Source organism: Psammomys obesus, unplaced genomic scaffold (assembly GCF_907164565.1).
Source record: "Psammomys obesus unplaced genomic scaffold, mPsaObe1.curated_primary_1811, whole genome shotgun sequence".
Taxonomy (NCBI): domain Eukaryota; kingdom Metazoa; phylum Chordata; class Mammalia; order Rodentia; family Muridae; genus Psammomys; species Psammomys obesus.
In genome coordinates, this window is record NW_026585580.1 from 16572553 (window position 1) to 16599228 (window position 26676).

The window sequence follows — 26676 nt, forward strand, 5'->3', positions numbered from 1 at the left end:
TGTACCCATCTTAGTAGCCGCCCTTGTCTGCCCCTCTGGAGAGCTGTTCACAAAGAGTCCATTTGCTGTAACTAGAAGGTACTTAGCAGAAACTAGAGTCTGAGGCAACAGGCATCGTCTTTCTGTTGTTAAAGGCATTTCTGTATAAATCTTTTTTTTTTTTTTTTTTTTTTTTTTTTATTGAAACGATCTGCCCTAGTTAAGAGAGAAGAGCAGGCGAGAGTGGGCCGGATGTTAACAGTGGTTAGAACGGCATGGTGGGTGGGATTGAGAAGTGTTTTCAAACTTCTGCCTTTTCCATGTCCAGGACAGCTGGTGGACAGGAGGCCATGAGCGAAGCCTGCTGCACCGATGCAAAGCCAAACCACTGCAGCCACGTGCACACAGAGACAGAGCGACCTGAATCCAGCGTTGGAATAAAGGTCTCTGTGTTCTCTTAGTGTGTAAATAGAGCGTGTGTCTCATGGAAAGAGCAGACTTCGGGCTTTGCTGCCAGCTAGGTGCTTCCATCCTGGGGGACCTGAGGGCCTCAGTACAGCAGCAAGCAGCCCCTGCAGCAAGAACAGAGCCCTGCAATGAAAACCGGGGGTGATTTCCAAATTCCCCCAGCACCTGGCAGAGCAGTGCTTTCTTTTTGCACGTATTTTGTGCATTCATTTCATGTATAAAACAAATCGGACACAGCCCTCAGACTCGGCCTCCAGTCACTACAGAGGTGTGCATACAGGGCACACAGGTCAGAGAAATGGGCTCGGTTCACTTGGAGCAGTGCTAGGGCTCTGAGACACCGCTAGAGACACGGCGCCCAGAGGCCCAGCCTTTATGCAGTTGTGATGGTTGAAAGTGGCACAGAGACACGGAGGATGAGGTGGGAAAGAGTGAGAACAGAGGCACAAAGGGTGAAGAGGAAGAGGAGGAGAGCAAGAAGACAAGGTGGCAAGAGCGAGGGAAAGAGCGGACACAGCGCTCCAGAGGCGTCTCATTTCAAACACCATTGACATGCAGACACTCAGCATGCTTTGACCGCAAGGTCTGGAATGTTCCGAGTGGAACAAAACTCACCAGCGGCAATGGCCCAGTAAATGTCTGATCCATTCAGTAACTCACCACATGCTATGGGAGAATAAACCTGGGACCCGGGGACTTGAAGCAGAATCCGGAAGGGAGCGACCCGTGCGCTGGAATCCAGTACCGTGTCCAGAGCACCCACAAGGCGACCTTCAAGAGAGACAAGGAGAGAGGACATCTGTGAGTCCCCACCCAGCAGCCAAAGCATCCCCTACTCCCATGCATGCAGCTGTGGAGGTTTCCATGACAACGGTCCCTTTCTTGGCGTGGTAACCAGAGCTGTGATGAAGCAACATGGCTGAAGCAACTCGGGGAGGGAAGGGTTGATTTGGCTCACAGTTCCACACCACTGTTCACCATCAAAGGAAGTCAGGACAGGACTCAAAGAAGGGCAGGAACCTGGAGGCAGGAGCTGCCTGCCCCTGCCTGCATCCCATGAGGACTGTAGCACACACCCGGTGAAAGATGCAGATTCAAAATACCCAGAAGTTCCTCAATCAACCCCACACCATTACAGAGGAGAGTCACAGCTCCCAGACGTGGGGAGCAACCTGCAGTGTCCTCTGCCATGGGCCCCGTGCAGAGCCACAGGGTGCAGACCACGGGGTGCAGAGCCACGGGGTGCAGAGCCAAGGGGTGGAGTCAGCCACTTTCTGCGGCACCTGGGAACCTGGCTTTCCCTGGCCTTAACGTGTCTGATGATCACAGGCCCAGTTTCAGTAGCGCACCCCGCAGTTTGGGCTGTGTGCTGTGGCTGTCTATAATGGTGACCACCTTGGTTACAAATGTCCTTTCCAGCACAGGCTGCCAGACAGAGGCCCGTTTCCACTCATTCCCACTCATTCCCAGCAACGTGTGCGCAGTCACACGGTTAAGGCAGAGGCTGGTTGGGACTGGAGAGCGGCTCATTGGCTAAGAGAGCTCGCTGCTCTGTCATGTGACTGTTGAGCACTGGGTGGCTCGTAAATGCCGGAACTCCAGCGCCAAGGGATCAAGGGATCTGAGGCCCCTCCGGCCCTTGCGGGCACCTGCATCCATAGTGACACACACAGTCACTTCCAGGCTTCTGCACTGCAACAGTATTGAACAAGCAGCCTGTGGACCAACTAGGAACCTCCCACTCCTCAGCTCCTCAGTATTCACTCCTTGACATCAACGTGGCCGTGCATTCCCTACTTTCCAGCCTGGGTGGTAAGTCATTCCTATCCTTACTTCCCTGAATGCTCAGCCTATCCCAGAGAACCTCTCCTAGCAGGTTTGAGTCCTTGGAACATGTCTTCACTGTTCTTTACATGTTGTAGCACAGTAAAGGACCCCAGCTTCATCCGCACCATCCTTGCTCCCGCCCTGGAAGCAGCCATTTTTCCAGGGGAACTCCTCCTTTAGCGAGGCGCTGCAGTTGAAAGCTAGTCCCTGCTGGTCAGGATCACGGCAGGATCTCAGAGGGGAGAGCCGAAGACTGTGTCTACAGGACCCGGAGAGTTGATAAGAGCTGTGGCCGCTCTTAAAAAGAAAGCCAGGCATAAGGGCACATGCTTTTAATCCAAGCGCTTGGAAGCAGAAGCAAGTGGATCGCTGTGAGTTCAAACCCAGCCTGGTCTATAGAGTGAGTTTCAGGACAGCCAAAGCTACCCAGTAAGGCCCTGTCTTGAAAAAAAAATAAAATAAAATAAAAATATATATATATGTTTGTGTATGTGCATATAGACATAAATACAAACATATGACTAAATAAAAACAAATATATACATATACATATGTGCTACATACATGACTGTGTATCACATAGATGTGTTCATAGATATACATGTTTACATATGTGCACATATATTTATGTATATATACACTTAATGTTTCAGTTTGTATTCATATATATATATATATATATATATATATATATATATACACACAAGGAATACCAAATATTCTTTCCACGAAACTTGTAACCTCTAACCACATCAAAGACAACACTAAGAAAAATCCGTTCGAGCAAGCTCAGTCTAGCCTCTATGTTACCACTACCCTGCCTCAGCCTTCTGAGTAAGGATGACAGATATGCCTCACCAAGCCTGGCTTTCACGACTCCTGGCATGCTTAGTTACCCATCAGTCTTGTTGCAGCCAGGATAACTGCCCTAGCAGACACTCTTCCTCACCCTAGCCAGGCTCCAACTATCCCACAAGCCCCTTGTTCTGGCCCTACTCAATGAGCATCTCAGGAGAAGGATAAAGGGCACACAGGCTGTAAATCCAGTGTTACTCTGCTACCTAGAAACCATGCCTCCTTCCGGTGCTCCCACCTTCCGGGTGACTGAGCAGCTGCCTTCTGGAATAGAGCCTCTCCTGATACAAAATCCAAACGGCAGCTGTTAGGTAGGAGGACCAAAGGTGTGTTTGCAAAAGATGAGATAGCACATTTGTCTAGCGAAGGCGGACTGGGGTGGTGACAGAGAAGCCAAGGAAAATTAGAAAGGGGCTAACTGCCCCACCCACCCTTGGCACTTTTACAAGCGTGATCTAGAGCTTCCTTCTCTGTCTGACTGGCAGTGCTGGGGATTGAGTCTGGTGCTGTGCACACACTAGGCGGGCACTTACCACCAGCTAGCACCCCAGCCTCCTGGGGACTCAGGAACCAAGAGACAAGGATGGGGGACAGGTGTGTAGCAGCTCAGAGCAGCCACAGAAAAGCAGGGATTTTTTGACTGGACAGATCAGTTATTCCCCTCTCTAAGATTCAGGTGCTTTTGGAGGGTCAGGATGTCTTACAAAAACCACGCCCTTCAACTAGTGGGAAGGTGGGAAGGCTGTGTGCAGAAAGCCACAAGGGGACTTCCACTCTGGCCCAGCCTGGAAGCCATTCCATCCACACAAGAGAGAACTGAGCAGCCCGAGAGTGGGGACTTTTCCTCACGTTACCAAAGAACTGAGGTCACAAGTCAGACCACAATCCCCAAATCTAGAGACTGCAGGCATCCAGTCACAGGTGGGGGGGTAGAGTTCCCCAGTCTGGAGCCATGGACTTCAGGAACAACTGAACAGAGGCGCTAGTAAACTCTTGAGCGCAGACTGAGTGTGAGCTTGTGATAATCATATTTAACAGGTTAGCCTGTCTAACAGGAAGGCAAGAGCACAGTAAAGTGAAATGGATAGAGAGGGAGAGGATTTAAAAGCCAACCTGCAAATCCACCCCACAGAGGGAGATTATCCTCCAAAACTGAAAGAATCACGTGCCTGTAATCCAGCAGCGTGGCAGGGACCCAGCAAGCTGGTGTGAAAGAAAACACCGCCAGCCCTCAGGTGCGCAGCCAGCGAGGGCAGCCATCAAGCTGAGAGACCTCTGCACAGCAGTGCGCGTCAGCGATCCAGAGCTTGGGCGCAGGCAGGAGGACGAAAACTGAGGGCCAGCCTGGAACACACAGCAAGATTTATGTCTAGAAACAATAATGCTATTAAACTTTTTTTTTTTTTAATCCTGGAGGGAGCTGAATAGATTGATCAGCAGTTGAAGGACTGTCTGCTCTTCCGGAGGACCAAAGTTCAGTTCCCAGCACCCACTAGGAGGCTCACAACCATCTGCAACTCCAGTCCCAGGGGAATCTGACGCCCTCTTCTGGCCTCCAGGAACACTGCACACATGTGAGTCACACACAGGCAAAACACTCTCACACACAAAATAATACAGTTTTTAATATCCTAAAAGAGAAACGCTTTCTTTAAAAAAAAAAAAAAATTCCAGGCAACTGATTCCCAGCTGACCAACCCACAAGATTTCTTCAGAGAGAGAGAGAGAGAGTCCTGTGGCTCAGAACCTAGAGTTGCCCAAGAAAAAAAGTCAGTGAGAGAAGAGAAAATGGGCTCTCACAGAGCACTCAATTAAAATAAAGGAGGGCTGAAACAGGGTAATAAGCAACGAGAAGGTAGAAATTACCTTCACTGCATCAACTTATGACTTCATGGTTTTAGTGTAAATACACCAACTAAAAGTGATTTTCCCCCCTCAGAGTGAATTTTTTTAAATGACAAATCCCATGTTGTAGGAAACTCACATAGGATAAGATTAGAAGTAAAAAAACAGTACCTGAACACCCTGTTTATTTTATTTTAAGGTAGGGCTCCTGTGGCCCAGGCTGGCCTCGAAATCACTGCATCTGCACAGGCTGAGCTTAACCCTCCACTTCTCCTCCCTCCACCCCACATGTTGCGGATATGGGCTATGTGCCACTACAGGCAGCTCGTGCTGACCGACGCCCGTGCACAGTAGGCAAGACATGTTCAACATCAGTAGTGCGTGCCTCTAACCCCAGCAGGTGGATCTCGGAGTTCAAGGCCAGCCTGGTCTACAGAGTGAGTTCCAGGACAGCCAGGGTTACAGAGAAGCCCTGTCTTGAAAACCAAAAACAAATAAACAAACAAAAAGCCTTAGAGAAGAAAACTTTGTCATTTTCAGAATAGATGGAACCTGAGATCATTCAGCAAAATAAGCCAGTCTCAGAAGACTAAGCCTGACGATTTTCACTCATATGTCAAACCTAAATGTGTGTGAGTGAGCTTCTGTGTATTTGTGTGCGTGTGTGTGTGTGTGTGTGTGTGTATGTAAGAGGATTCTAATTGAGAAAAGGGATGCGAAGGAAGAGGGCCATGGGGGATAAACTGGGCAAACATTGTCAAGGCACAAAATACTTGTATGAAAATAACGATGAAACTGTAACACTGACTACAGGATGAATATATACAAGCACAAAATCTTAATAAATAGAATTTAAAAGATGTTTCACCTTTCAAATGCCAGAATAAGGAAGGCAAATGGATCAATAGGTACTAGACTAACACTGGTTAAAATAGCACATCTGGGTTAATTTTAGACAAAACAGGTTTCATAACAGGAACACCAGCAGGTTAGAGAGTGGCATTATGTAAGGCTGAAGGGGTGGACTCTGCAGGGACATGCGGCAGTTACTAACTCGCATGTAGAGTGGTAAGCGATGGGGGAACGGACACATCCAGCGTCCTAGCTGGAGACTTGCACGCACAAATTCTAGCCCCTGGTGACTCCAGCTTGCAGACAAGTGAGCCCACAAGTACCCCAAGCAGTTTTAGGACAGCTGGATCCAGTCTGTGAGAATCCTTCACCAGCACCCAACTGTGCATCCCAGGTTTACAGTGACGTGTACCAAAAGAGCCCTAACCCTGCCCGAAAGGGACAGCAATCACACCAGCGCATCTTAGGCTGCCGTCGACTTAGGCTGCCATGGATTGAAACCAGAAGCCGAAGGAACGAAAAGCAAGCTGGAAAATTCCCCCAAATTCAGAAATTAAACAACTTCAAATAACACAGTTCAAATAAAAAAAACCCTCAAGAGAATTTTTTTAGTACTTTAATTATGTGTAAGTGAAGTTTTACAAATTAGACAGCTGTGTAAGATCCAGCAAAAGCTCTTAGAGGGGAATTACAACATCAGGTGCATACGTTAGGACAGGACACAGACCGGAAATCAATCATCTCAGCCGGTACGTTAGAAAGCGAAAAGAGCAAGCTGATCCTAAAGAAAACAAAACAAAACGTCAGAGTGGAAATCAACAAAAGCTCCGAGAGAAAGAAGATTAATTACACTAAAAGATCACTAAAAATTGTCAAACTCCTACTTAGGGAAGCCAGGGAAATAAGAAAAAGACAAGTTACCAGTATTGGCGGGGAGTGTCTGCCCGGCATGATAAAGGCCTGGGCTCTGCTCCCAGGCAAGGCACACCCTGGGTGCCGGGCCTCGAACCTGTAATCCCAGCATTCCCCAGGTCATCCGTGCTAAGGCGGTGTGCAAAGCAGACCAAGATGCTGAGAGCTCCCTGGAAGCAAGGGATTAGAGCTGATAACTGAAAGAGAGATAAATAATCTTATGCCTCTAAATTCACCAACTTACACAAAATGACACAATGCTTTACTACCAAAACTCGTAAGAGTGATGGATCATTTGAACAAACCCAGAAGGAAACATCAAAGAAATTGAATCAACAACCAATCGCCGGAAAAAATTCCGCAGCCCAGATGTGCTCACCTGTAGATACTATTGAACCATAAGGGACAACAGCGACACTCTAAGATCTCCCTCAGAAAATCCTTGTCTAGAGCATTCTACTGTGATCGTAAAACCTGCATTCCTGAAACAACCAAATCAACACACCTACTGAAAAAAGAAAGCTACCATACCGCCCTGGCAAGAACTCATCAACAAAACATTAGCCACAAAGTCCAATATTGAATAAAATGAATTAAACTCCATGGGCAACTGTGAATCACTCGGTATACAAGGATGATACATTAGAAAAAATATAGCACCAAGTGCATCTTGTGTCAAGTGGCACAGAAAAAGTATTTGAAAAAAAAAATCTAACACTTATTCATGGTTAGTTAAAATGAAACCAACCCTCCAGGAGTTAGGAAGTTCTGTGATTTTGAAATCTCTCGCCAGACACAGACCACCCTACAGCTCCCGTACTCAACGGGAAGGAGCAAACACTTTCCTACCAAAATGAGGCTGATGCTGCCTACACCACTCCCACTAAGCCTCATACTGAAAGGCCTAGCTGACACAGCAAGACGTAAAAAGGAAATAAATGTGTACAAATAGGGAAGAGGGAAATAAAACGTGGCCCAGAGCTGGCATGTGTGTCCACCACCACCGAAGGTCTCCTAAGGAACCAGTACCCAGAGTACGGTGCTTGCTGGACACCATGTCACCCTCTGACAACGGCTGCCCCGCTGTGGCAGGACTAAACGCCTGGACAAAGCACGCCACTGCGGGCAACAGTAAAAGGTGCTTTTGTCAGGCACAAGCTTGACTATTAGGCATACATCTACGTGCATAAAGCTAAAAAAGGATGATGAAGGAGAGCAAAGAAATGTAAGTGGAAGATTCGGAGCCATTGTGGTGATGGTGCCTCCTAATTTCATCTGCAGAGGCAACTCAACACCAGTAAAGTCCTAGCATGCTATTTATAAATACTGAGAATTGACTGAACATCTGAAGGAGAAAGCAAAGGCCCACAAGAGCCAACAGCCTCTGGAGAACAGATTCAAGACCATTCAAAGTCGGACTGCAGAGCAGAGTTATGAAGATCAAGCATTCCACAGACTGGTGGGAGAGCACAGACCCTCACAGACACAATCAACCACCTCCAGACCTTCAACAGAGGAAAAAGGCTACTTGGCGGGAGAGGAGTCTTTTCAGCAGCTGGCGCATAACAAAAAGAATTAACCTATATGGCAGAGTTTACGTCACTCACAAAAATTAACCCAACAGCCTACTGCGGCCTGAAGTATCACACGCAAACCACAGAAGTGCCAGAAGGGAAGACAGAGCATCTAGATGACCTTGCATGTGACCAATCTTCACTGTTTAAGAACTGACAATCTAACTGTACAAGAGATTTGGGAACCAACTCACTGAGGTGAGCACGGAGAATTGTATTTGTGAACAAATAAAATTAAATGGAGTTGAAGAGAAGAAACTCAAAGGTATGTATATATGTATGTACCTATGTATGTATGTACATATGTACGTACGTATGTATGTATGTAGTGTATGGGATACAGCTTATCCATCCTGTGCTACTACAGTTAGCTATTAGAATTAAACAGCAGCTTGAGAGCCCTGGTCCACACCAAAGCGGGAGTTCCCAGGGTGGGAAAAGGCAGACCAAAGTGGGAGGAGCTGAGCGCCAGGCATGAATCATGTTCGACTGTGCACTCACGTAGACAGCTACCATGATGGTTAGAGTCAGAGGAATGGCCGAGGAGCTCACTGAACAGCGCCACGTCTGGACGTGGCCCCGAGGATATTTCTAGAAGAAACTGGTGTCTCAATCGATGGACCGACTAAAGAATGTCCACACTCACCCTAGGAAGACACAGTCCAGTCATGATGGCCCACATGGAGCAAGACACGAAGGAAAAGTGAATTCTCTTTTCTCCAGCTGGGGCGTCCATTTCCCGTTTATTGCGCTTGGATTCCTGAGCTAGAGGGGCTCCGGCCTTCAGACTCCCAGACTTACTCCAGGGCCCCACCTCACCCCAGGCTCTCAGTTACATCATCAGTTTCTCTAGTCTTCCGACTAATGATGGAAACATTAATGATTTCCAACAGGATGAGCTGTCCTGGGAATTCGCAGCCTTCACAATTGCGGAGACCGGTAATGAAAGTTTGTATCCCTCCCTCCCGGTGGAAACAGTGAAAGGTTTCACACAGGCAGAGCTGAAGCCGCAGAACCTCCCTTACCCGTTTAGAAGCAAGTCTATGGTGCTAAAAAGCAGGCACGGCCATGAGCACAGGCATGCCTCAGAACAGGAAAGCAGGCAGCAACGGCGCAGTAAGTCTCAGGCGGGTCCTCCAGGAGAACCCCAGAAAAGGCCGCACCGCACAGTCAGAGCAGGGGAGACAGCTCAGCAGGTGAGAGCAGCTGCTGCTCTTGCAGAGGACCCAGGTTCAGTTCCCAGCACCCGCACGGCAGCTCACCCCTGCCTATAACTCTGACCACCGCCACCACCTGCACTCCCAGGAACACACACACAATTCAGAGGTGACAGCTCTCGGTGTGTTACTGCCCCTGAAGCCCTTCCAGTGGGACAGGATGTGTAAATAAAAGCTGATGGTCTCGATGTTACATAACCCTGCCTAGCTCAAGCAGAGTGCCAGTGTGTCGGGTTAGGGAAAAAAAAGCAAATTTAAATTTTATACACACACACACACACACACACACACACACACACACACAAAACTCAGGAAATGAAAAGGTTATAGACTAAGGCTAGTCCAATGTGTTTTAAGCTAAGTGCCACTAAAAAAGATTTTCTTGTTTATAAAGTAAAACAAGCAACAAAACTCACGCAGTAAACTATGACAACTGTTCTTGAAAAAAGGAAATATTTTGGTATAGATCTGGCACAGCCGAAGCACAGCACACCTCAAGACCACAGTGGTGAGCTTCACAGGGCGTGTCACACTAGCTCCCGACAGGCCACTGGCTGCCCTGTTGGGCGGCAGTTTCCTCTGAGATTAAAACTGCCCAATTCTGGAGGGAAGTCCTTAACACACAAGGTGTTCTAAGGCAGTGGATCCTGACCCCTTTGGGGGTCAAATGACCCTTTCAGAGAAGTCACCTAACACCATCAGAAACACAGATACTTACATTACAATTCATAACAGCAGCAAAATTACAGTTCTCAAGTAGTAACGGAAATATTTTACGGTTGGGGTCACCACAACATGAGGAACTGTATTAAAAGGTCACAGCATTAGGAAGGTTGAGAACCACTGCTCTAAAGAGAGGTGAAATAATCCATCAAAGGAAGCATCTTAAACTCAAAAAGCAAACAAGTAGGCTTCAGGAAGTCCCTGAAACTGACCACACTCACTTGGCCCCTCCTCCCTCCCTCCCCAAGCATATATAAAGCAGAAGGGACCGTTGAGGCACACTCTCAGACAAGCCACACCATCTAGAAGGGGCCGGACCAATGGAGTTATCTGGAAGGGTCTCTCTGCACCCTGCTGAGCTGCCTGCAGTGAGCTCCAGGTTTCTAACCTCCGTGAGCTGTCACCGGTGCTGGGGTGGGCCTCTGGAGATGCAGGGTCCTCAGGTCATTTCGCTCCTGTAGGCAGCCCCACAGCAAAGCTCACTGGCTCACTAAGTTGTGCTGCTGCAGGTTCCCTGTCCGGGGTGGGCAGGTATCTGTTCACATCTCCCCAGTACCCGCTCCCTAAGTCGCCTCCAAAGCAGATTTCAGCCTGCAGGTCCGGCCCACATGCTGAAGTATGTCTAGACACTTAGACAAACACCATTACAGCTACATCCAGTATTCAGTGCAGTAGCCTGCTTGTAGCCTAAGAGCAGTCAGAGACGGCAACCCTGAGGAGGAGTGAGCGTGTGCTCTAGTGCCCCAAGCAGCGGCAGCGGATTTCACCACATACGCCATCGCTGGGTGATGCACGGCTGTGCGTGCACAAACACCCTACCGCCTCATCACTGCAGCTCACTGTCGCCGTTGCTCAGAGGGACACCTCGCTGAGCGTGGAGGCACACGCCCCTGTAATTCTAACACTTGGAAGGCTGGTGGCTCCAGGAGGACCGCCACAGTCCAGGCCACCATGAGCTGCCGCCAGATGAGTCTGCATTGTTAAAACAACGTCTAGATAAGTGTACACACACGTGTTAGCATACCTACCCGTATCCTTGCTCCGTCGGCCAGTAGATCCAGAATCGGCAGCACACTCAGCCCCTGCACCTGGTTTCTGCTACCTTTCTCCAACAAATAATTGTGACCAAAAGCGGATCTGTGCTCAAAAAGTCAGGCTTGGCCACCAGACCTCCATAAGGCAGCTAAATGCCCAATTTAATAGTTAAAACACATGAAGGTGAACACACTGGGAAGAGGAATAAAAATCCAGTGACCCCCTCCATCCATCTCCCAGTTGTGGCCATAGTGAACAAACCCCCATTTTGTGCTTTTTACTATTTATTTGGCTATTTTAATTGACTTGAGGACATGGAGCTAAGCCTGGGTTTCTTGGGGCACTGTACCCCAAGTTCAAACACACGCACACACACACAAAAAAAAAAAACAAAAAAAAAACACAGGGTCCCTTCTGGAACTGTGGCAGAAGATACTCAAGAGAAGCCTGGAGTATTCTGTACTGGCACACAGTGTGGAAGCACCAAACACACAGATGTGCACATGCTCACATACGCGCTCACACACACACACACACACACACACACACACACACACACACCAATGATATGGAAAGCAGGATAACACTACAGTTGAGACCTTTGACAACTTCTGGTCGACATCATCAGTGACATCACGCTGTCTATGTACAGTGATGATGTGAAGGGATTTGAAGACACTTGGCCTCTGTGCTCTTCTGCCCACCACCAGCCAGTCTATGGACTAAGAGAAAACACCACACAAACCCCAAAGGAAGGCTGTTCCAAGAACACATAACCAGCCGCGATGTGGCCGTCAACGCCAACAAAAGCCAGGAAAGGCTCAGGAAGCCCCAGGTTTCCCCGAACAGGATTCTAAAACAGGCTAAGGAAATCCTAACACTCACTCCCACTGTTCCACAGAGCAGGGCCCCAACACTAGTCACATGGCCCTCAGGTCTGCATCAACAGGATCGCTCCTTCTGGAAGCTCCAGGTGAGAGCACATCTGTCTCCCTTCTAGCCTCTGAAGCCACCCCCTTCACTTGGTTCATGGCCCCAGGCTCCATCTTCAAAGCCACCAGGAACCCGCCCTGACTTCCTGCAGCTGTGACAGTCCTCCCCGAGGACCCCAGAGCCACTCTACGGCAGAGCACTGACTTCACACTGCTGGGCAAGGCCCTGAATGTTTTCAGCCTCTGGGATTAGTAAACTCATCTTTTCTTGTTCTTACTGAGCTCGGGGCTGGCTGGTTCAATTCTTCTCCCAGCTGACTTATTCAATCCAGCTTCTCTCTTGGCCTCTGAATTGCTCTGCTGGGCCTCAAACTAACTCCAGTTATTTTTTCTAATCTTCTGGCTCCTCCTCATTCTCTGGCTCCTTCTGTCTTCACCTGTGTCTAGCTTGTTCTCTCATTCAACCTCTCTCTGTAAAACTGCCTCCTCAACCCTCATTCTCTGTGTTGCTCGCTTAAGTAGCTTTCCTTCTGTCTCTGTTTTCATGAGAGTTGGGTGTATTCTAGTCTGTCAAATCTTTCTCTGATTCGTCACCTTTTCTGCCACTCAATTAGACATCACTTTCAAACATGGCTGCTTCCTTCTACAAACTAACTTTACCTTCATTGTTTGGGATTAAAGGAATATACTGAGAGACCAAAGAATTAAAAATTATTTTCTTTTGGTTATTGAATTAAAGTTTAAAGCACAAGCCTGAATGAAGGCCAGGTGGAGACATGTCTGGTCACCAGTGCGGAGGAATCATCTTAACTACATTCTTTTCCTGCCCACTAGAGATACAGTTGCTAGGAAACTTGCCCAGGCCCGAACCATTTATGGTCTTGGCACCTAAAGTAAACCAACCATTTCAAAAGTCAATTTCCCTTACCCCAATTATGTAACACCAAGCCATGTAACTCCCTACTTGCAGTTTTTCCCCTTTAAAAACCTTGTTCCCTTAGACCACCCCACCCACATTCCTCTCTGTTTCCACAGGGAGCTTAAGACCCAGGCTCAAGCTTGTATCCAATAAACCCTCATGTGTTTTGCAGTGGAGTCGATTCTGGGTAGTCTTTAGGGGTCTCACAAACTGGGCATAACAATACCACCATGCCTGGATCTAAGCTTTTCTTTACCTGAAACTTGCTCTATACCAGGCTGGCTTTACACTCAGATCTGCTTGCCTCTGTCTCCTGGATTAAAGTGTGTCTGTATTCCAGCTGGATCACACAGATGTAGAAGGCCTTTGGATGTGACCTTTTGCCAGAGCAGCCAAGTTCTAAGTCAAAATTCCTCTACAGAGCCTCCTAATGTCTATGGGACCAAACCATAGAGAAGATGCAAAGAAGACACACAGAGAAATGAAGACAGCACAGAAAAATGAACTCTGAAAGAACAAATTTGTAACACCAAATTTGTCGTAGAATTTTTCTTGAATAGACAAAATTTTTAAGAGTCTGAATGGCAAAGGCATGAGAGAAAGATCTCTATAAATTCCAGTAAAAAACAAGTGCAGGAGGCTGAGGCAGAAGAGCATGGAAAGAGTCCAAAGACAGTCGGAATACATAAGTAAAGCAAACATTAAGCCAAGCTCTGACACTCACCCCCTGACAGAGGTGTGCACAAACAGTTAACTTTAGAACACTAGCCTCCTACATACTGTGTGTTCCCATCCAGGCCCCAGAGCATCTTTTTGCGAGTGACATAACACAGCTGAGGCTGGGAGCATGAAGTGACAAGGACGTGGGATGGGTCCTGGATGCAGGAAGGATCCACGGACTGTTTAAAGAACCAGTAGTGACGCTGTGCATGTAGGCACACATCTGCAGTTCCAGCACTCTGGCAGTGGAGGCAAGAGGATCAAGAGTTCAAGGCCAGCCTGGAGTACTTGAGACCATCTCAAAAAAACACATAAAGGGGTTGGAGAGGCCTCTGATCTACAGAAAACCAGAGTCCAGTCCCCAGCACCTACGGGTGATGTCTAATCATCTGTAGCTCCAACTGCAGGAGAACCAACACATCTGGCCTCGGGCACTCATGTACACAAACCCACATACAGACAAAAGGTAATGAGCCATTACATAAAACCAACGTGCCCAAGTTAGCAACTGTATTTAGGGGGACTCCCCAGGCAGCTTGTAGGGTATGGTCTGGTTTCCCCTCAGCAGAGGCTCCAAACGGCTTCTCTGGCACTATAGAAAAATCCTCCTGGCATGCCAGTGAGCAAAACACTCCTATTTTTAGGCTATAAAAATAACAGCTCTGGCTGAGAGCAACGTTGGGTGACAGGCTGTAAGATGAGGGCCCGAGGGGGCTTACGAAGAGCTGGCTCCCTCGTGAGGGGCCATCGTCCTCTGATCCCTGCCCCGGGAGGCCAGGCTTGAGATGAGACGGCAGTGTTGACATGGACAGGACAAACATAGGCGCTGGGAGAAACCGTCCCGAGGGTTTGCAGTTTCTTAGTGCTGGGGCACCAAGGCGATGTTCTCAGCTCTTACCAAAAATAATCCCGCAGGGAGACTCTCCCCCACACCCATTTCTAACGGAGGTGTTCAGCCTCCCACTTCCACACAGAAAGTGCTTCAGTAAAGCCTGGAGCTTTTTTCTTTCTTTCTGCCTTTGTATTAAACAAAGCGGGTCTCTAATGGCTTTGGGTTCAGACACAATCTCAGCGGGCCCCCGATGGAGAATTCCATCCTCCAGTAAAGAGTTTCCCATTATTGCACAGCCTTCCAAGCGCACTGGGCACCACAGCCCCTCGGGGAGACCCCGAGTGCTGGCTGGCTCTGTCTTTCCATTAGGCTGTTGCGGCTCTGGGCTGTATTTGAGGGTCCAGAAAGAAAAGAAGAGGGAAATCAAAAATCAGGAGGGCTGTGGAGGCCACTTGTCTGGGGTGCGCACAGCGTGTCCAATGCCTGACATTGAAAGGAAAAGAATGTTAATTTACAAATAACCAGAAAGATCCCACACCCAGCCAGGCGTGGTGGCACACACATTTAATCCCAGCACTCAGGAGGCAGGGGAAGATCTCTGAGTTCAAGGCCAGCCTGGTTAAAAAAAAAAAAAAAGCACTTTCTCCTAACTACTAACTAAAAGAATTTGGCATTTGGCTTTTCAATGTGAGGCCTCTTCCTACTCCAAGTGACGGCACCCAACCAAACTCTGAACTGTGAGCACTCTTCTGAGAGTGTACTGTAGAACCCAATGTCCCTTTGACATGAAACCTTTATGTTCCACTCCAATCTCCCCTAAACCAAGAGGTGCCGTGTCTGTTCACCCACAACAAACCAGTGAGCAAAGCCAAATCACACCCAACAGCCCAGCAACAGCCACCAAACACAGTCATCCCTCATAACTAAGGAGACAGTATGACAGAGGTGCATCTGTTGCAGGCACTGGAAGAGGCTGCAGAAGCTACCACCACCACCTGAGGAGCAAGGCAGGACACTGAAGGTGTGGCCAGCCAGCTGCTGGACTCGCCTCAGACAAGTGAGACCGACATCTTTGCAGCAGCTTAGCTTTCTCAGGAGGCCAGGGAGGGTGGCGGGGTGGGTGCCAGCCTCCACCAGCCAGGGAGATGTGCTGCTCCTGCTTTACAGCCATGCTACGGAAGAGCCGAGAGAAGCTTCTGACAGGTCCTTGCAGGCTAAGTCACTGAGGCCAGAGTTCATTTTGCGCAGAGCTGTGAAGAAGGTCAACGGTGATGGTCACACGTCAGTCGACAACACTCAATACTACGGAACTTCAAGGCAGGCGTGGGGGCCAATTTATGCATAGAAAGCACGGGAAACCCCGATGGTCCAAACACCTGAACTCAAAAGCAAACATAAGTTTGGCCTCGTCCACGTCTACAAGCGAGGAATTGAGAACATTCTGGAGCAGGATCTGAATTAGTGCAGCTGACGCTGGTATCTGCCTGTATGCTCTGTAAATAACTCCTGGATGGGGTCCAGGCCCTCTGCCTGGCCTCGCAGTAAAGGCAGGGGTGCTGTGCTGCCTCTCTAAGGGGGATGAGGTAATGCTCAGAGCACACTGGCCAGAAGCATCCTGCAGAGAACGCCAACGGGTCTGGCAGTCCAAGCGTGAGGACCGCTGACGCTTGTGACCACAGATACGGAGTGTGCGATTCCATGACCGCTTCCAGCATTTCCACCCACATGGCCCTTGCCTGGCCTGAGCTACGCTGTTGTGTGATGAGAGCACAAGACAGTTCATTTCTTGTCACAAAAGCCTTATTCGAGTCTCTAAAAGCAGAGGGCCATGGACATGGCGGGAAGAAGAAAAAGCAAAGGCCTCACAAGCTTTAAGCTCTAACAGAACCTTCACATGAAGTGCCAGCTGCCAGAGGCATCCAGAATAGACAAGCATTTGCCACAGCGTCCCTGCCCAGCCCAAGGCCCATGCACAACTGTTGCTGAGACCCACAAGGACAGCACCTCTCTCCTCCCCAACGCTCTGGCCATCAGCAGCTGTGGTCCCGATGGCTCCAGCTGTGCTGACTCGCCCATTAGGCCCTTTCTAGATGCCTCCCTGGCTTCCATTTTAACCTCCAAACTCCTCCAGGGGTGAGCAGCACCCCGTAATCCAGCAAGAACAACTCCTACCGTGCCCTCCTCCACAAAGCCTAGACAAAAAGGATTTTTTAAAATATGAGTCTTATTGCTACATGAGGTCAGCACAGTGGTACCTTCTTGCCAAGGTCTGCTGCCTCAAAAGAGCCACGCTCCCTTAGTGAAGCCGTCCTGCAGATGTGTGTGCATTCCAGTGTGTACGTACACATGGGTGGGCGTGTGCACACACGCTCATGTGCGCACACACACACACACACACACACACACACCTAGATACTCTGTTTTAACAAGTTTAACAGTTACTACATCACTCTTCCCCCCAAATCATAAAGAGAACGAGTTTTTAAGATGTATTTCCCAAAATTGCACCTAAGAACATAAGGCCCACTTTCCATCTGACCCCTAGGAGCAACTTCCTTCTTGGCTGCTAGGATAATCTGTTTTACTGAAAAACTAAGTTTATTTCCTATCTTGACACTCAGGAGAGATTGGGGATTGGAAATAGTCAAGACAGGGCTGGATATTCAGCTCAGCCAACAGAGTGCTTGCCGTGCAAGCGTCAGGGCCTGAGTTCACATCCCAAAGATGACAACCCAAACGGGTCTTGGTGGTATGTCCCAGTCCTAGAACTGGGGGTGCAGGGGTGCTTCCATCCTCCAAGGGATGGAAAATGCCAGAGGAAGGTGTCTGATGGGAACCTCTGGCCTACGCACATGCACACACATGCACAGACGACCATGCCCACGTACCACACACAAACAAAACACAGGAAACACGCAAACCGTAAGCACCCAAGACTGAACATGAAAACGCAGTTTCCATTTCATGCTTGGAGACAGCTGCAGAAAAGGCTGCCAAACTTGTCCAACAGGACTTACAGTGTGTGACACACACATCAGCCTGCCAGGCAAAATCAATCACAAATGCAGCCTGCCGCTGGTAGCAACCCACACGGCCACAGCCACGATCCGGCCACGTCCACCTTGCAATCCACACTTTGTTTAGTGGTCCCGTTCTGAACTACAGGCAGGAAAGTGGCGCTTGGAGGTAATTAGCAATCATAGAAAAATAAATAATGCAACAGGGTCTCCTTTACAAAGTGGAAATCAATACGAAATGCAAAACGGTCAGAGAATGATGTCAGCTCTACAGGCTCAAGTTCAAAATGAAAGATGGCGCCTCATCATGGGGAGCCTGCATGCCGCAAACAGACCTCGAAAAGGAACAAGGCCACTGTTTACCAAACCACACACATGTCAAGACATCCGGTCACCATTAATTTCTGAGACAAATATCTATTGTTCATCCACCACGTGCCAGGACTTCTCTGGGGCCAGACTGTGTTCCACAGGTATACCAAAGGTGCCAAGCTGAGCAAACATCAGCATCGGGGCTAAGTGTCCACAACCTTCACAACAGAGCCCAGCTCTGACTTTCCTGTCAACGTTTGTCTTTGAGCACACCAAATGGAGTTTCCTACCACTGAGCAGCAGATGTTTTCCTAAGCTCATGCACACGGGGCAAGAGGGTCAGGACTCCGATGCTCTACTTGTGGCCACCCCGGCTGTACCTGGCTCCTCATATGCCCCCAAATGTACTTGTTCAATGAGCCCTCTGGATAAGAGAGGTTCAAAGCAGAGTCCTGTCAGCTCATTTGGAAGCTGTTTCGCATATGCTAAGTAGCTGGAGTGTGTCCATCATAGCCCCGAAATGAGATTACTCAAAGCTGCCATCTGTCACTCTCCTGCCAGGACTTGCGACACAGCAACGGTTCCGTGGCTCTTACGGTGCCCTGCTAATCTTATCTTGGACTAGGCAGAAATAAATACGTGTTCCAGTAACTAAATTTATCTTGAGGATCAAGATAGCTGCTTTGTTTTGAGGACAAAGCGTGCAGGAAGGTCCCACAGAATGGATGTGCCCCGAGATGTTGCGAGTTCTGTGTAATACAGACGGCAACCTGAACAACCAGGGACTCCAGAAAGCTGAGCGGGACAAGATGGGAGGAAGGAGGACACATCTCCCCGGGGAAGTGGTTCCACCCGGTGGACATCAGAAATCAACCGTGCAAGCCATCACCATGGTCTGTCTGCAGAAGGTGGCACTCATAGCTGGCTTTAAGGTGCTGACGGGGCAAACATGTCACAGACTCTGCTGTTGCCTTTGGGTCCTAAGAAGGCCACGGACCAGAGCTCAGCCACATACAAGTCCTGAGGAGACCAAGACAGTCAAGGAGAGATGGCAGAGTGACCGTTCACCCTGTGTCTCTAAGGCTGTGAGTGTACCATAGCGACAGAGGTCATTGGCTCTAGAGAAGCTTTCCTTTTTATCCCCCAAGATGTATCTCCACCAGCATCTGCAGGCAGAGAACACATGGCGAGCAGTAAATGTGGGGCCGGTGATTAGAAAAAAAAAAAAAATCTTATCCAATTAAAATTATTAAGACTGAGTGGCGGCATCCCAGCAGGGCTAATTTACTTCCTCGGATGTAAATGAGATGGATGGCCAGCTCATTATTACAGCGCTGTTCCGGCCGGGGAGTCAGAGCTCACACTCTAGTGGCTGCTGCAGCCAGGGACAGGCCAGTGCAAGGCACTTCTTGGCAGAGAACCCGACACCCGCTCTGCAGACGGAGGCGCGGTGGGGTGCGCAGGAAGGAGCCGGCACCTCGTGACTGGCTCTTACTGTCCAGGCCCTGGAGGCGCGAAGTGGTATGAGCGGTCAGCGGGCAGGAGGGATGTATAAGGGACCCAGCGCGCACGCCGATGTTTAACAAAGGGTAGAGAAGAACGAAGAGCATCTATTTCCTCAGCTTGCTAGAGCAGTTAGCAGAGATGGAAGTGTGCTCAAGAGAAACATCCACCCACCTATCACAACACGTCAACCAGTCAAACTAACTGGGCGTTTCCAAGGTCCCTTCGCCCAGGGTCCCTTCCAGTCAAAGCTGGCGCTCATTTCATCAAGAAAGGCAGGAGATGGATGGTTCCTTGCAGATGTGCTCTGACCCCAGCACTCTGGGAAAGACTGACTGTGGGCTCCATTCCAAAGCCCCCAAAGGACCCCTGTCCGTCTTGAGTCCTACACGGTTCTTGAGTTGCAAAGTCTTGGGCTCACAACCTGATTCTGTCCCCGACTAGCTGTGTGGCCTGGGTACGCACACTCACCTCCTTCGGGCTCAGCTTTCTGTGCACTCAGTAGTGGAGAGCCCAGCAGGCAGGTCATCTTTAAGACGGCACATGCAAAAAGCCTCTTACCCGAAGTCCCTGCGCTCACTCCCCTGCTGCAGGTTAAGCTGTGTTCCCTCATTTCAGTCCTACACCTATGGATGTGCATTGAAAATTATCATGTAAAGCTGCACATGCCTATGATCCCAGCACTCAGGAAGGCAGAGGCACCTGGCTCTCTGTAAGTTCGATGCCAGCCTGGTCTACAGAGTGAGTCCAGGACAGCTAAGGCTACACAGAGAAACCCTATCTGGAAAAAAAAAATTGTTATGTACATGCAAGGTGAGTCAATGCTGAAAGAAATAAAATAATACAAGCAGTGCAGCTGTACCTCAGTGCTAGCACACTTGCCTAGCACGTATGAGGCCCTTAGGTTCGCTCACTAGAATAAATAAAGGAAAAACCTCAGTGCTATTATTGATGTCATGTTGGTCCCTTAGTCCAATATGACTGCTGTCCTCCTGGGAGGGTAGATACCCAGAAAGAAGGTCACGTGAGGATGAAAGCAGACGGAACTAGGCTGCTGCGAGGAATCCCAGAGCTTGTCAGCAGCCACCAGAAGCAAGAAGATGAGGGAGAGGTCTTCTCTCGGTTTGCAAGATGCTTCCCAGTCTGGGACATCTGGACCAACTGCAGAGCCTTAGCCAGGTGTCTCAAGCCATCGGTTTCCTGTCCTGTGTCACGGCCATGCAAGACCTTGCTCCATACAGACAGCAAGTCTTACGTGCGAGGACAGATCTGTCTCTAAAGTCCCCTGTGATGCTGCTGGGGCAGAGCTCAGTGCAGCCAGGAAATGCTTCCCGGAATGCACAGGGCCTGGGCTCTGCCTCCAGCATCATCAGAAGCAAAGAAAAAAAAAAAAAAAAAAAAAAGCAAAAGAAAAACTAGATTAACCATCTCAGCCCATCTGTCTTGACTCAAGGTGGATTTTAAAAGCAATTTCTATACAGCAGTCATTTCTATGAATCTTTATTTCATCTTTCTTCTTGACTTAATGACCTAAAGTGCAATAAAGGACACATTCAGAGAGAAAGACAAATTCAAAGACCATGCCAGCTTTTAAGGTGGCTTAGAATATTTTTGCTTAACCTTGAGAAAGGGTTAGAAACTCCTTAGAATCTCCTTCTGGATGGAGGAGGTTGATATAATCACCATCCCTCCCTGATGTACTCAAATTCCCCAAAGAGCTAATGCCATGCGTGTCGTCATCACCAGCCTTCAGGCCAGAGCAAGGAAGGATGGGGTTCCACAAATGGGCTCTCACGGCACCTCAGGTTTAGGCCTCGGCAAGCTGGGTCCTCTCAGTCAGTGCCCTGTCCCCAGCATTGTCCCTGGAAGCCTCCCGCTCTTCCTCCACACCCCCACATGCCACCCACTTAGACACTGTGGAGACGCTGCCCGCACTCCTGATCCCGGGTAATGGCTCCTGTCTCGCCACTGCAGAGCTTCTCGACTTCTGCCACAATGCTGTGGCCAGGGCCCCACACACCATCTGATGGCAGGAGCCCGGGTGCTGCTCTGGCGTGGGAATATCCCAAGCCACTGGGAGCTTTCTATGCAGTCGAGACCCAGGAGCACAGTCTTAGGACTCCCTCTCGTCCCTGGGACTATGGAAGCTGCCGCTGTGTTTCCCTCTGCTACTCAGACCTCGGGAGTGAGGCAGAACACATGTCTTCATTGCTGCACCTGGCCTCCAAACACTATTTTATTCCTGGCTGGGCGTGAGGCAGAGGGAGCCGTGAGGGAGGCAGAGGTAGGTGGATCTTCGTGAGTTTAAGGTCAGCCTGGTCTACAAACCAAGAACAGGACAGCCAGGGCTATTACACAAGAAACCCTGTCTCGAAAAACAAAACAAAAAAATGCTATCCCTTCTTGCCCATATGAGAAGCAAACAGTGGAGGTGGCCTGTGTGGTGAGAAACCCTGGGTCTACCCTATTGCTCTGCACAGCCATGAAGGGCCTTGGGGACCAATCAAAACTATCTGCCAAAACCCTGCCTGAGCGAGAGAACACAGAGCACAGTAAGCCGCCTACATTTAGGATCTCGAAGGCTGGAACACCTGTTCACCTCCGTCAGGTGATCCAGGACAGCTGACCCCGCTTGGAATGCCAGTGTCAGGGGGACAGACTCATACTGGGCAGGAAGGACCAAGGACCAAGCTGACAGACATCCAACCTTAGCAGCTCACTCGCAGCCACAGGGCAACAGGACCTTTAGAAAGAGGGCCACAGGAGGGCTTATGCATACTCACAAGCCTGGAAGGACAAAGAGTGGGACAATCACGATTTAACCCTGTCTCTGGTCCTAGTGCTGTGCTGAAATGTTCAGTATCATGGCAGAATCAGGATTTTTAATGGTTTCTTTTTCCTTCTTTCTTCATTTTCTTCCTTCAAGCTTGAGGAACATCTTATAAGAGTTTGGTGTGGAAGGGTGGGACAGGTCAGGCAAACTGAGAATCTGAACAACTGCTAGGAGGAGGGAAATGGAGGTGGGAGAGAAAGTTGTACCTTTTGAGACAGGGTCCAAAAAAGCAGATTGTCTCAGTGGCAACAGAGGGCTGTGAGCAGCTGTGGAAAAGTGGGAGGGGGAGAGGAAAGAGGAAATAGTGAAAAAGCCCAGAGTGTCAAGAGGAACAGGCTTAGGAAGCTGGTGGAGGGCAGGAAAAGTTACACTTTCTGAGTTGGAACTCACAAAGTTGGGTACACTTAGCAGTGAATGTTGCGAGTGACTGCCTTCTTGTCAGTTTCTATTCTGTTATTCTCCTGACCCTTCTGAAGCTCAGTAGCACGTTAATGCCAGGCATGACTTATATCAGGGCACTGAACAGCCAAAGAGACCCCAAATGAGAGCAAATCTCCAACTCACCTAATGGAATATTTTCAAGGTTCCCAGCAGTGCTTTGGAAGGGAAAAGAGAGTCTAGGGAAAAATCCAAGGAGCCTTATACAGAGAAAGAAAAACCGATGTCTTATTCTACCTTTATGACACTGTAAGCAGCCATGTCCACCTGAACAGAAGTCATTCTCCTTCCATTCCATCACAAACCCGTCACACACCACACAAGCTCCTTCCACGCCTCCTCTATTCTAAAATATTCTAAATATTCTAAAAATATTCTCCTCTATCCAGACTCAATCTCCAACATTCAGGAAGGTGCCATAAGCATGGTCACACAGCACCAACTGAGGAGGGGCTGGCTCACCCAGAAAAAACACTCCAGCACTGCCTCTTAACCACAACGCTTAGAAGGGCAGCCAAGCTTCTAAGGAACCAATTCACATTCCCCAGAGACTGTGACAGCCACCTAAGGCAAGAGGTGGGATATCCCCAGAAGGCCTCCATGCTCCTTGGTCCCACAAATCACACGGGTAGTTACGAAATTCTGTGTAAAAACATGAGCTCAAGGGCTGGATGTAGCTCAGTTGATGTGCTGGCCCAGCATGCACAAAGCCCTGGGTTCACACATGTAATTCAGGCACTTGGGAGGTGGATGCAAAGGATCAGAAGTCCAAGGTCACCATCAGCTACACAGCAAATTGAGACCATCCTGGGATACACAGACCTCGTTAAAAGCAATGTGGTTGCTCTGGCAAGGGACCACATCCAGAGTCCTTCAAGGTCTATGTGATCTGGCTGGAATGCAGACACAACCTTAATACACACCTTTAATCCCAAACAGTGAAGGTAAAGTTAGTTTGTAGAAAGAAGCAGCCATGTTTGAAAGTGGTGTCCATTTGAGGGGCAAAGTGACAAATCAGAAAAGATTTGATAGAATGAGTCTGAGATAGGATACACCCAACTCACACGAGAACAGGACGGGAAAGAGGGGTGACCTAAGAGCAGCATACAGAGAGAGAGGTTTTTACTGAGACTTGATTGCCAGGACAGTTTTACAGAGACAGGTTACAGAGGGAACAAGCTAGACACAGCTGAAGACAGAATGAGAATGAGACGGCCAGAGAATGAGGCGGAGCCAGAAGATTAGAACATATTGCTAGAATTTGAGGCCAGGCAGAGCAATTCAGTCAGGAGCCAAGAGAAGCCAGTTTGAACCAGTCAGCTTAGAGAGGAGTTTAGGCCAGAACAGCTCAGTTGAGTCAGCCAGAGTTCAGAAAGAGCTAGAAAGGCTTGGGTATGGCTTTCATCTCATTTCCTCTGAGGAAATTAAAAAAAGAAAAACATTTATAAGTCTCAGTACACAAAAATCTTACTATGTAACCCTGACTGGCCTTGAACTCATGCATGTATTTAACACATTTTGATCATATTCACCCGCCTCCTGTAACCTTCTCTAGTCCCCCATCCTGCTTCCTCTGATTCCCTTTTTCTTCCCAACTAGGACTCATGTACTTTCATGGCTGTTTTTGCTGTTTTTATGACTCATTGAGTTTCACAGGGCTGTTTACGGGGCTATGGAGAACCTTGCCAGTTGCTACACCACTGAAGAAAATGTCTCTCCTTCTGCAGGCATGCTGAGGGAGAGCATGTATTAGCTACGCAGAAATCCTCAGGGAGGGGCAGGGCTTGATGAACTCTGACTCTTATCTTCAAATTTGAAAACTAAATCACAGCAGGCACAGCTGGACACACTTGCAGCCTGTGCCTTGGTGGCTGAGGGGCGAAGATCACCTCAAGTTTAAGGCCAGACTGGGCTTCACAGTAAGATCTTGTCCCAAAGAACAAACAGCCCTGAGAGCTGTAATACTGACCTGCCACACAGATGATATGGCCGCTGGTCATGAGCAGGTGAAGGCTACGACGTAACCAATGTTTAAGTCTGTTCCAAGACTTAAAACAAATTCAAAGCAGCAGCCCCTCCTCCTAGTCATGCCTGTATTCCCCAGAAAACCCCAACGCCTCTCACCAGGGTGCTGGCACATGCCGACATGTGGCATGTGCCTTGCCATGGCAGAGATATTTACACATATGTTGCTATCTGCTGGACACGATACTGGCCGGCACCAGTGGACAGCCATGTGACACTGATGTGCAGGCTGCCGCTAGGAAGAGGCAAAAGCGCTGATCACAGCCAAGCAGCATGGCCACATGTGATGCCCTTTTAACCTTGACGGACATGCAGCCTGTCCACCGACACCCATGGCTGCAAGAGAAAACTGTCCTAGGAGCCGCTCCTGGGCTTAAAGTATGGCTCGACCAGTAAGGTTCTTGCTACACAAACATGAGAACCCCAATTCTCAGGTTAAAGGCCAGGCAAAGCAAAGAGTGCTTATGATCCCAGTGCTGGGGAGACAAATGACTCCCCTGGTCACCCAGAGGGCCCTGGGTTCCAGGGAGAGACCCTAACACAAGGTGGACAGTTCCTGAGAAATAACATCCAAACTGATCTCTCTCTTCCCACCCCTCCTATGCATGCACACTGAATACATAAATATGGGGACACAAAGTCAAGCTCATGCATACGTGAATGTACCCAAAGAAACCACTGCACTGCTATTTTGCAAATTCTCCCAGAGCATTTTTGTAAATCCTCTCAAAGCAAGAAAACAGGTCAAGTTAATTCAATGTATGGTCAGCGACTGAATGAAGGAAAAGATGTGACTTGGCAAGGGCTTCAGGAACGTAAACGAGGCTTGTTCCCTCCAAAAGCGGGTTGGGGCAAGGCTGGCTTGGGGACCAGACTCAACTTGGCTTTTCCCTTCCAATGCTCAGGACATAATCCTTGTTTTGTCCACAGCCCAGGGCTGGTATGGCAAGGGGAGGCCCTGGCTTGGTTGTTACTTGTGGCGCTGTGGGAAAAATGCTGCAAGCAGTTATGATGGAGCTTTGCAGGCCAGGGAAGCTGGAACCCTGGGAGGGTGTCCTGCTGCTCAGCAGAACACTCCCTCAAGACGGGGTCAGAGGCTCAGGAGAAGTTTCCCTGGAGCCAAACTATCTCACCGACCATCAAAGAACACCAAGACTCAGGACACTCCTGAGCAAACCAATTTCCTCTGAGCAAAATTATATTTTTATGCTTGTTTAAAAAAAAAAGCAGTCTTCTATGACAAATGCACTCATCCAAACAATCCTGAGGCCTTCCGGCCGCTCCTCCAGACAGCATCACTTCTGGCCAACAGAAGTTATCCAGCCAAGGCAGCACCCCCGAGCCCACAGAGTGGAGCCCAGAGTTCAGGTTCTGACAACAGAGTCCGAATTCCTGAACCTGCTCCTCACAGCCACACCCTCCTGAAAGGATACGAGATGAGCCTGTAAGGAAAAACCGTGGAAAATATCACATTTTCCATGACTTCTGCACCACTCCAAATACCAGTCTGACAGATTTATGAAGCCCTTGCAGAGTCAGGAACTGGAGAAAATACACAAAGGCATTCACACACACACAGTCAAAGCCTCTGGGAGCAGTTTCTACAAAGCACAGTGTGGACGGACCCTTTGCTGTGCCACTTAGTTCTGAAACGTTTAGTTTTGTTCTGCAGAAAGTGGCCAGCCCCCACACCACAAGATCAGCAACAACACCTTAGGCAGCTTCCTGTCTCTTCATGCCTAGCAGTTGTGTCAAGGAGCTCAGAGGAAGTAAGACACTTCCAAAGCTGTGCAGTAACTTGTAATGCCTGTAGGCTGGGAACACCTGAATGCACTGTTTAGACACTGTCACCTTGATG

At 48.9% G+C, this 26676-nt stretch overlaps 1 protein-coding gene across 1 annotated transcript in view; it reads right to left on the reverse strand.

The window, feature by feature from the left end:
- Tbc1d8 (TBC1 domain family member 8) overlaps nt 1-26676 on the reverse strand; it is a 96729-nt gene that overhangs the window by 51603 nt on the left and 18450 nt on the right. Inside the window, exon 2 of the mRNA XM_055607341.1 lies at nt 1108-1218. Coding sequence (XP_055463316.1) covers nt 1108-1218 — 111 coding nt within the window. The remainder of the gene's footprint in view (nt 1-1107; nt 1219-26676) is intronic.